Below are 11764 nucleotides of genomic sequence, written 5' to 3' on the forward strand. Positions count from 1 at the left end.
ATTGTATTAACATATGCATTTTTCATTATCAAATGAGAGAAATATTTCTTTTCTCTTAGTATCGTATGAGTTGTGGCGCTTTCCAGAAGACACATATCTCCACTACTCATCTTGGATCCAACTGATGACTGAAAAATTTTATTTATCCTCACAAGAACAAAAAATACATAATAAGAAGTACAAAATTCAGCAAAAGAAATCTTAAGTACATAAACGTTAATTAAGACATTAAAAATAAATAAAAACATTATTCATTTCCTAGTTCAATTATCATCTCAGTTGCGATCCCCAAAGAAGTCCTCACCTTCCAGATGAGTAATATCATCGAGCCCATCAAAAGTATCATCTTTCAATGCTAAGTTTGCCTCAACATTCTCATTATATTTTTGAGAAGATCCTGCCTGAATATCATCTTTGAGAGTCAAATGTGACTCTATTCGGGCTTTAGAAGAGGAGGCGCTACCTTTATTTCCTTTCCTTTTAAAGGAATTTTGATACAACCTGACAAAATGCTCAGGTGCCCGACATTTATTTTTCCAATGACCTTTAAGCCCACAATGATGACAGTGATCGCCCTTTCCTTTAGAAGGATTATTCTGAGAACCTATATTGTTCTCCCTTTTGTTATGACCACCACCTCGACGATTACTATATCGTCTTTTGCCTTTGTCACGCCCGCGCATATTGTCATGGCCCCGATTATTTTGTCTTATTTCAGACTGGCCGTGTGCATCAACCGTGTGTGCCTCCGGTAATGGAGCACTTCCAGCGGGACGGGCTTCATGATTTTTCATCAAAAGATCATTATGTTGCTCAGCCACCAGAAGACATGAGATCATTTCAGAGTATTTCTGAAAACCTTTTTCACGATATTGCTGTTGTAATATCATATTAGAGGCACGAAAAGTAGTTAGTGTCTTTTCTAACATGTCCTCATCTTTTATTGTTTCCCCACATAATTTTAATTGGAAGTTATTCTAAATACAGCAGAGTTATACTCAATTACAGTTTTATAATCTTGAAACCGTAAGTGCATCCACTCATAACGAGCCCTTGGCAATACCGTTGTCTTGAGGTGGTCATACCTCCCTTTCAAACCTATCCATAATTCAAGTGGATCTTTAACTGTTAGGTATTCAACCTTCAGGCTTTCATCAAGATGATGGCGAAGGAAAATCATAGCTTTCATTTTATCCTGACTTGATGCCGTATTTCCTTCGATTATACTATCACCAAGACCCTTAGCGGTAAGGTGAATTTCAACATCAAGTACCCATGACAAATAATTCTTTCCAGAAATGTCACATGATGAAAACTATCATAAAATAATTTTGAGTTAATATTATGATGTTGATTTCTTTACAATAAATTGTAAAATTAATATTTCAAATGATTAAGAATTAGTATAGAATATAATATATGCATGAACATGTGATGTTACAAAAGCATGTAACTCAAAAGTATGAAACGGTAATTATTTTACAAAATTTATTACTAGTTCAATAGTTATTAACGTTGTTTCGTAAGAATTTTTTTAAAAAATTTTAAGTCGTATTTAATATGATACTATTATTCTTTATGACACACACCAATATTTATCATAACTTAATGACACAAAAAAAAACATACGATTATTCTAACTAGCATGTTATTGTATGCCCTAATATTTAATTTAGAGTTACAAGTTACTAACATATAAACAACATAAAAATATAAACGTGAAATGTATTGATTATTATGCCTAGTAAAGTATTATAATAATACCTAAAACAAGTTCTATTAGAGATGTTATAAACACAGAAATATATACCTGACTCTGAAAGAAAGTTGATTAACTTTAAGGAATTAATTTCAAATTAAGTATGTCTCAGTTTGTCAAAGGCTCGTACTGATAACGTGTTATAAAAGGAGAGCAAAATGCAATAATACTAAATAAGAAATGGAAGACAAATATTAATGAAAAATATAGAGTAAACAATATTCTTTTATCTCTTTTGTTTTTGTATTTTCTAAGGGTGAAGATCATCCTTTTATAGGATTTAAATCATCCTTTTACAATATTTGATAATATGTTACTATAATAAATAATTAATATAATAAATATATTCATTACGTTAGGATATATTAAAGAACATCCACACAATTAAGTGGATTTGTAACACTTAATTTATATTATATGGATATATTAAATATTAAATAGCACAGTTAATCAATTACACATGAGTAATCATTTCTTTTCAATCTTAAATGTATATTAACAAATATTAAATAGCAAAGTAATTAGTACATGCCTAATCAATTATGTAAAACATGTTCTACTGTGTTGGTTTCCATGTTTATCTTCTTCAATATTTTTTCTTTCAATATTCACATATCATCGATTTTTCCTTCCGTTTCACAATCCTTTTGCATGATTTTAGGAATAATTTTTATAATTTATCTTCATTAAGTATATTCTAATTACATTTTTCTTATTTTTATAAAGATTATATTTGTATATATTTATATATTTCATCTTTTTTTCATTGAATTTCGATAGAAGATTTTCTCCATTACAGTGGCCGAAATTGTTCGAGATAATTTTTTTTGTGTGTGTATGATTCAATAATTTCTATGATTTCAATTAAAATTAACCAAAAAGAACTCCAAAACTTTTTACTCTCATGATATACCATAAGAGGCTAACAAGAGATATACTCTAGTGGCATACCAAACAAAGCATCATCTTTTGCTTGTATTTATATTCAAATTTAAGAACTAAATACATTATAAATGAAAGCAAATTAATAGTTATGTGATTGTGTTTCTTCATATTTGTATTCAAATATAAGTATCAAATACATATAAATTAAAGTCGATTGATAATTATGAATTCAAATTCATTTGTATGTGTTTTCAAATATAGATTTAAAATACAATAGAAATAAAGTTTATTTAACTGTTATATTATTGTATTCACATGTGTTTATATTCAAGTATAAGTATAAAATACAATGTAATAGAAGACTAGTTGATTGTTACGGAATTGTATTCATATGTATTTTTATCTGCATACAATTTTCATCTACATATCCTTTGTATGTATAATTATAATATGGAGATATATTTTTTCAACATACAAACATATTCACAAGGTACAAGTATTCACGTTTTTCAATTTTTTTGTACCAAAATTGTTCGTCTTCAGTTTAAATGTTTTTGAATTTCCAAAATAAACAATATTAGACTGTCAAATTTGACTTCATATTCAAACTAACAAATTTTTAGGAGTGATTTTAGTTATTTAACATATTTAAAAATATCTTATTTAGTACATTATAATTATAAATTTATCATTATATAAGTAATTTTTGTAAAGAATATAGTTAGATATAAATATAAACTATAGTCATTTTTAGTAAATAACATACTTATATTTATTAAACTTTAATAACTCTATAACTATAGTCATTTTTGTTAGTTACTCATTAAATAACTTGTTCATTGTACATGATTATCAAAATTCAAGAGTCAGTTATTGAAAAGTTAGATTTTAAAAAATAATTAGATGTAATTATATATCAATAAGTTTGAGTATCAATTAATATGTTTCATCTATTATTGTGATTTACTTATCTCCTTACTTTTTAAATGATAGGATATCTAAAATCATATTTGCGTATTTTGTTGAGTTTTAACAAATTTAATCAACCAAGAAAAAAGCTATGTTACCCTATTAAATTAGACATTCGGACTCAATAGAACTTCAAATAGAATATCAAGTGTTCAGATATCTCAATGGGGTGCTTGAGATTCATTTGAAATCCTGTGCGTGAAAATAAAATGTCACCTCACAAAATTTGACATTCTAGATTCAATGGCAGTAAAAATTTCCTACCAAGGTCGTCCAAAAATTTAGATCTCACACTCCAGCTCCATTTTAAGATGAATTTCATAAGGAGGCTTAGAATTGGCCCGTAAGCCTCGAGATCCGCACATAATATCTTTCTAGATGAAATTGAAATCCTGGAGCTAACAGAGCTCTTTTAATCATATTTTGAGGTTTTCTTCCTAAAATTCGACCAAAGTCAACCGTTCAAGTTTCAAAAGTCTCAAGGAATGAAAAAATATACAAAACACCAAACAAACAATTAGGTGACCGAGGTGTCAATTTCAACATGTAATAAATGACTTGAGATCACTATAGAAACACTATATTATGATGAAGAAACCTTACCCCAGGCCACGAACCAGGTTCGTGTAAGTTGCTTTTAAGTAAAGACAGAATAGAGACACAAACACTTATTGAATTAAAAACCTTCCTCACTCAAGGAAGGAAAAACCTCGTTTTATTAATTCAAATATAAGATTTTGTGATTACAACTCAATAATCAAAAAGTCTTATCTCTACTACTCCCTCGATTTACTCCAATCGATCTCTCCAAAAGGCCAAACCCACCTTTTGTTACAACCCTCACTAACACTCAACCCTACAAAGAGCCAAACCCACCCTTTGTACAATAAACTGTGAATTACAATTAAGAACAAAGACAAGACAAATAGTTTTACCCGATAAAACTTTCTCACTCAAGAATGTTTTGAACGTAGCAATCCTATCAACTTTGAAGACTTCAATTTGATGAATAATTCTCCCTTGTTCTCTGCGTGAAGTCGTGTAGTTCTTTTCTGCCTCGTGTGCTTCTTATAGAGTTTTTGCCTTGTACAATCCCTACTAATAAGGTAAGAAAGTTATGTTTAAACAAGGATTCCTTTTTAAATTAGAATCCTTATTATACACCACTTTCTTCCTTAATAGTATATTTAAGGTTTTCCTTATTTGTATTGACTTGTACCTTTAATATATTACTTTGACTTTGACAAATAACTCTATTTTAGTTGATCTCGGACTTCTTTTGCTGCGTACATTTTCTACTTGTTCTTTGCGCTTTTGTCTATCATCAAAACGAATTAACGATTCTATCACGTTCTATCATATTCCCCCTTTTTGATGAAGACAAACATGTAACGTGTGATGCATGCGCAAATAACTCTTCCCCCTTTTGACGAATCAAAAAGACACAAGCAACGGCTAACCAACACTAATCAATATCCATAGCAACAAAATACGCCCAGCCAGGTGAGCAATGTAAATTGTTCTGGCAACAAAACAAGGAACAACAATACAGAGTGAAACCAGCTAAGAGAACCAAGTTCAGACAACATGCTTTGTCACTGTGGAGGCTGACCAGGTTTAGTTGAAGCTGAAGCCAGCATATCCAAAACTCTGTCAACTCTGGCATTGTTAGCAAGTTGCTGCTGCACCAACTGATCCTTCAACCTGTGTATTTCAGCATTTGAGGAATCGAGCTCAGCACGTAACTTCTGATTGTCTGATTCAAGAGAGGCATTCTTTTCTTCAGCTACTTTAAGCTCCCTAAGTAACTGAGCGACAGGACCAGATGGACGTGGAGACGCAGTTGCAACCTGCTCTGACTCCATAGGAATGCCACAATCAGCAAGGATAGTTTGAGTGAACATGTCTGCACGAGTTAAGATCCTGCCTTCACCCAATGGCACTTCAAAAGCATCAAACACCCTAGTCAATAGGTTGCCAAAAGCTAACTGATGGGAGCCTAACTGAGGATCCACAATTCGAGCAAAATGTTTGATAATCAAGGTAGGCCAATCAATGCGCTCTTTGCACTCAAGTGCACTCATAAGTCCCATGTCTCGTATGGAGGCAATGTGACGTTGGTGACCTCTAGGCAGTATCACCTTATGAACTATTTCAAAAAGAAGCTTATGCAAAGGTCGCATTATTCCCTTTAAAACAGTTTGAGCCCTGGAGTTGACTCTACCTTGCGAGAATCGAGCTGGCAGACTTGAGTACTCATCGAAACTCCAATTGTACTCATTTATACCTACAGATGGTATATGCAATATTTCCCCAAGCTTGGTTGCATCAAACACAATATCAACACCCTTTACACTAGACGACACCACATCTCCTTCTAGAATTACCAAGTTCGTATAGAAATCGACCACTTCCTGTTCATAAATCAAACTGGGTTCTAGAAATAACTCCTCCCACCCCTGAAACCTTAGGAGTTCACAAACCTGCTTCACTAAATCCATTGACATTATATCAGGATGAAAGGTTCTACCCCTAAGCACTGATTTGGTTTGGAAGTACTTTTTCCTTCCCACTTTTAGAAATTTATCTGCAGTTTTTTTCGCAGATTTTGTTTTGGATTGAGGGGTTGCAGAATGTTTTCCCTCAGACATGGCATCAGTATCAGAAGCAAGATCCATTGGGGAGACTGATGAGGGAACAGGAGACTTACCCAACCGTCGACGTTTCACCCCAGATGTTGTATCAGCAGCTGGCTTGACCGCATGCGCACTCCTTGTGATTGGCCTGTGTGGACGAGCCGGTTTGACGGCAATATGCTTTCTTGGCCGCCGTGGTTTTGTAGGGTGAAGGGAACTCAAGAGAATATCGTCATGGATTTGAGAGGGTGGTGGGTTTTTAGGAGTGGTTTGGTGAGATGGTGAAGAAGGGGGGATGGTTGGGACAGTGGTTGTGGGAGAAGTTGGGTTTGGTGAAGGTAGGGTTTCGTGGACCGGTGATGTTGGGGTTTCTTGGACTGGTGATGGGGGAGATTCGATGATGGGTGGTGATGGGAAGTCAGTAGCGACAGGTGAAGATGCACCTTTAACTGGTGATGATGAGGGGGTTACTTGTGGTGGAGGAGATGTAGATTTTGGTGGTGGAGATGGAGTTTTTGATGGTGGTGATGAAGGTGTGGTTGGGAGTTGGGTTTCGTCCCCAAGATCGGGCACCCCCTCAACAACTTGGTGTTCTTCCCCCTGAAAATATGCACTATCAGACGAGCTTTCGTCATCGGAGTAGGCTACAAGTGGATTAGTCATGGTTATGGAAGGGATTGTGGTTTCTTGGTTTTCTGAAGAATGAAGATGAGAGAAGGGTGGTTGCTAGTTTAGAGAAAGTGCTTTATTGGGGGTGGTTTTAGTGTGGTAATCAAGGGATTGGAGTAATTATGGGGGATTGACATCGAGGGGACGTGCACTGTGACGGTTGCACCTGCTTGTCAGGGGGCATGGGAGAGAGAAGATGAAATTGATTTCCCCCCCTTTTGTTTTTTGTTTTTTTTTTTTTTTTTTAATTTTTTTTTTTTATTTTTTTTTTATTTTTTTTTTATATATATATATATAATTTTTTTTTTCAAAAAAAACAAATTATTATTATTTATTTTTTTTTGTAAAAAATTGACATTTTTTTTTTTTTTAAATAAAAATTATGTGGAACCATCTTGACTGAACCTGGTTTATACCTCAGTAGAACTTGGTTGGGCATGGTTCATTCCAAGAAGATGAGCCCTAACTCAAGTCTATTTTTCTGAAATAACTCTCTTCCTAGTGCCTTGGTGAAGATGTCCGCAACTTGATTCTCAGTTTTGCAGAACTCCATAATTATGTTTCCTTTTTCAACATTATCACGAAGAAAGTGATGTCTAACATCTATGTGTTTGGTGCGCTTGTGTTGAACTGGGTTTTTGGCCATGTTTATAGCACTTGTGTTATCACATAGAATAGGAATACAACCTGTTTCTATACCAAAGTCTTTAAGCTGCTGTTTTATCCAAAGAAGTTGAGCACAACAAGAAGCAGCTGCAACATACTCAGCCTCTGCAGTAGATAGAGCCACGGAATTTTGTTTTCTTGTTGCCCAGGATATCAAACATGGTCCTAAGAAGTGTGCCATCCCAGAAGTACTTTTTCTATCAACCATGTGTCCTGCATAATCAGCGTCAGCAAATCCCTTTAGATCAAAAGAATCACCAGTTGGATACCATAGAACCAGGTTTATTGTACCTTTCAAATATCTCAGGATTCTCTTGACAGCTTTGAGATGTGATTCCTTTGGACACGACTGAAATCTTGCACATAGACCAACACTAAACACTATATCAGGTCTGCTGGCAGTGAGATATAGGAGTGATCCAATCATACCTCTATATCTAGTGTCATTGACTGGTGAACCTGATTCATTTTTATCAAGCTTTGTTGTTGTCCCAATGGGGGTATCATTAGTCTTAGCTTCATTCATATCATACTTCTTCAGTAATTCCTTGATGTACTTTTGCTGATGAATTGATGTTCCAACTGGAGTTTGCTTAATTTGGAGTCCCAAGAAGAAATTCAATTCTCCCATCATACTCATCTCGAACTCACTATTCATTAGTTGTGCAAATTCTACTCCTAGTGAGTCATTGGTTCCTCCAAATATAATGTCATCTACATATACTTGGACTATGAACAGATCTTTACCTTGTTTTCGAAGAAACAGTGTATTGTCAATCTTTCCTCTTGTATATCCATGTGTGAGAAGGAAAGTAGACAATCGATCATACCATGCTCTTGGTGCTTGTTTCAACCCATAGAGTGCTTTGTCCAGTTTGTATACATGGTCAGGATATCTGGTGTTTTCGAAACCTGGAGGTTGTTTTACATACACCTCTTCTTGTAGGTAACCATTTAAAAAGGCACTTTTGACATCCATTTGGTAGAGTTTAAACTCCATGTGAGCAGCATATGCAACCAGTATTCTAATTGCCTCAATTCTTGCTACTGGTGCAAAGGTTTCCTCATAATCTATACCTTCTTCTTGGTTGTATCCCTGTACAACTAGCCTAGCTTTGTTGCGCACTATTTGACCTTGTTCATCGAGCTTGTTTCTAAACACCCACCTAGTTCCTATTACTGTTCTGTTTTGGGGCTTTGGAACCAGGTTCCACACTCTGCTTCTTTCAAATTGGTTGAGTTCTTCTTGCATAGCACCAATCCATTCAGAGTCTAGCAATGCTTCCTTTGTATTTTTAGGCTCAATCAGGGACACATAGGCAGAGAATGCGCACATACTACGTAGTTTGGATCTTGTAGATATGCCTGAGTTAAGAGGAGTAAGAAGATTTTGCAGAGAGTGAGAGCTTTGATGTTTCCAATTATGAGTAGGAATGCTTACTGGTTCTTGAGGTGCAGATGAACCAGTTTCATTAGCAGACTTATCTCCTATTTCAGATGTTTTGTCAGATGGTATGGGTTCTTTTTCCCGTGTTTTTGGGTCTGACGGCTTTGAGCAGGTTCCCTCATCTTGTTCATCCTCTGAATTTCCTTCAACTTCACTAGAATGTTCATTAAAAACAACATGGACACTTTCTTCTACACGGTTTGTTCTTTTATTCAGTACCTTGTAGGCCTTGCTTTGTGATGAGTACCCTAGAAAGATTCCTTCATCACTCTTGGCATCGAATTTTCCCAAATTGTCTTTGTCATTGTTGTGTATAAAACATACACATCCAAAAGCCCTAAGATGTGCTAGATTTGGTTTTCTTCCTTTTAGTAGCTCATATGGTGTTTTGTTTAACACTGCTCTGATCATACATCTATTTATTAAATAACATCCTGTATTTACTGCTTCAGCCCAATAGAATTTTGGAAGTTTGCTTGAGATTAACATTGTTCTTGCAATATCTTCCAGTGTTCTATTTTTCCTCTCAACAACACCATTTTGTTGTGGTGTTCTAGGTGCTGAGAAGTTATGCTCAATCCCATTTGTAGTACAAAATTGTAGGAATTGTGAGTTCTCAAACTCCAGTCCATGATCAGATCTGATGCTGATTATTTCTTTGTTGAATTTCTTCTGAACCAGCTTTGCAAAAGCTTCAAACATAGTGAATGTCTCGTCCTTTGTTGCAAGAAACAATGTCCAAGTGAATCTTGAGTAGTCATCAACTATTACAAACACATATCTTTTTCCACCCCTGCTTTGTACACGCATTGGTCCACACAGATCCATGTGAAGCAATTCAAGTGGCTTAGTAGTACTTACTGTCAACTTTGGTTTGAAGGATGACCTAACCTGTTTTCCTTGAATGCAGGTTCCACATACTTGGTTGTCCTTGAAACTTTTGGTTGGCAGTCCCCTAACCAGGTCTTTAGATATGAGTTTGTTTATAGTTGTCATGCTAATGTGTCCCATTCTTTTGTGCCATAGCATGGAGCAATCTGAGACTGCACTCAGACATTTAAGATTATCTTCCTTGGAGTCAACAGTCTTGACTTTGTACACATTCTTGTGTCTCTTTCCTAGTAGAACCAGGTTTCCAGTCACTGAGTTGGTTATTCTGCATTCTTTTTCTGTAAAGATAACGTTGTTTCCTTTATCACATATTTGCGATACGCTCAAAAGATTATGTTGTAGACCATTTACATAATATACATTCTCAATTGCATGAGTATCCATTGTTCCAACCTTTCCAATTCCTTGAATTTCTCCACTTTTACCATTACCAAAGGCAACATGTCCTCCTTTGATGTTCTTGAGTGAGAGGAAGCTTCTTTTATCTCCAGTCATGTGTCTTGAGCATGCACTGTCCAAGTACCATTGTTGCTGCTTCCTCTTCACTGATCCCTGCAATTTATTGTTGGATTTTAGATTTTGGTACCCAAATCCACTTTGATTTAAGCTTAGGGAATGGGTGAATAAGATTTCTTTTGGCCCATCTAGGAAGAGACTTGTCTATAGAGATTTGTTTTTGCTCATTGAGTTTATCATGATGAGGTTTTCTCAAGGATTTCAAGTTTTTGTTATGAGCAGTTTGTTTCTTTTGACAATCATGACTTTTATGTCCTACCAGTCCACAGTGCATGCATAAACAGTCTATGTTGGGATTTTTTACTTGAGAGCTGGTTCTATCAAAACCTATCCCATGTTTCTCAAATGTGCGATTCTTGTGAATGTTGTCAAGCAGTATGGAGGACCTGGTCCATCTCATTCCATTTTCTGCTTCAGTTTTAGTCACAAGAAGCTCTTTGGAGAGTGTTTCATTCCTTTTAATTACCAGTTCTAGATTTTTACTTAGTTTGGCATTCTTGGATGAAAGGTGAAGATTCTGTTTTTCAAGACTCTTGTTTTCTTCTCTTAGTGATGCATAGTCTTCCATTATCAGTTCCCTTTTTGAGTCTATGGTTTTATATTCATCAATGAGAGTGTAGAGTAAGGATTCTAGTTCTCTTTTTGAGTATAAACCTAGATTGTCTTGTAAGTTATGAAGACTGACCTTTTCATTTATGTCTTCTTCTTCTTCTTCCTTTTCAGAATCTGATCCAGCCATAAGTGCTAGTATGGTTTCTTGTGTTCTGCAAGTTTCCCTGTCTTCCTTGTTTTCCATTGCTACAAGAGCAAGAAAGTCATAATCATCTTCTTGTTCTAGTGCAAAAAGAGACTGGTTTTCTATCTCATCACCCTCAGACTCTTCATCAGATGAATTCCCCATTGCTGCAAAAGCCCTCTTCATTGACATGTCTGCCTCTTGAATTGTCATTCTTCTGTTTGAGGGGACAAACTTATCCTTTCTGGTATCTTTCCCTTTCTCATAGTTTACCTTTTTCTGTTCTACGGCCCAGAGTGGACAGAATTTGATGAAGTGATCTGGACTCCCACACTTATGACAAACCTGGTCTTTAGTATTTTCAGATGGTTTTTGAAAAGCTTTCTTTTGAAAGGGTTGCCCTTTCTTTAGCATTCTCGTGAACCTTTTAGTTATGAGGGCAATGTTTTCATCTTCAAAATCATCTGATGCAGTAGCCTTTAGAACCAGGTTCCTTTCCTTTCTTTTTCCTCCAATTTCCTTTTCTTGGTTTTTCTTAAGTTCATAAGTAATGAGATTACCAATTAACTCATCCATTCCCAGTGAGTCTA

The 11764-nt window shown here is 35.2% G+C and overlaps 1 protein-coding gene across 1 annotated transcript; it reads right to left on the bottom strand.

Annotated features, from left to right (window-relative positions):
* Positions 1 to 275: 275 nt before the first annotated feature.
* Positions 276 to 1189, bottom strand: LOC107003969. Its single transcript, XM_015202197.1, has 2 exons — positions 986 to 1189; positions 276 to 875 (listed from the first exon to the last, which is right to left on the bottom strand). The coding sequence occupies exons 1-2, from the start codon at positions 1187 to 1189 to the stop codon at positions 276 to 278; spliced, it is 804 nt and encodes a 267-aa protein (XP_015057683.1).
* Between the last annotated feature and the right edge of the window lie 10575 nt (positions 1190 to 11764).

The sequence above is a fragment of the Solanum pennellii genome, chromosome 11 (genome assembly GCF_001406875.1).
Source record: "Solanum pennellii chromosome 11, SPENNV200".
Taxonomy (NCBI): domain Eukaryota; kingdom Viridiplantae; phylum Streptophyta; class Magnoliopsida; order Solanales; family Solanaceae; genus Solanum; species Solanum pennellii.

Excerpts from the sequence above, each read along its gene's own strand:
- LOC107003969 (XM_015202197.1), bottom strand. The coding sequence starts at position 1,189 with ATGAAAGCTATGATTTTCCTTCGCCATCATCTTGATGAAAGCCTGAAG. Across the intron at positions 876-985 it reads TAATTGAGTATAACTCTGCT|CAATATCGTGAAAAAGGTTT; the intron begins GTATTTAGAATA and ends ATATTACAACAG.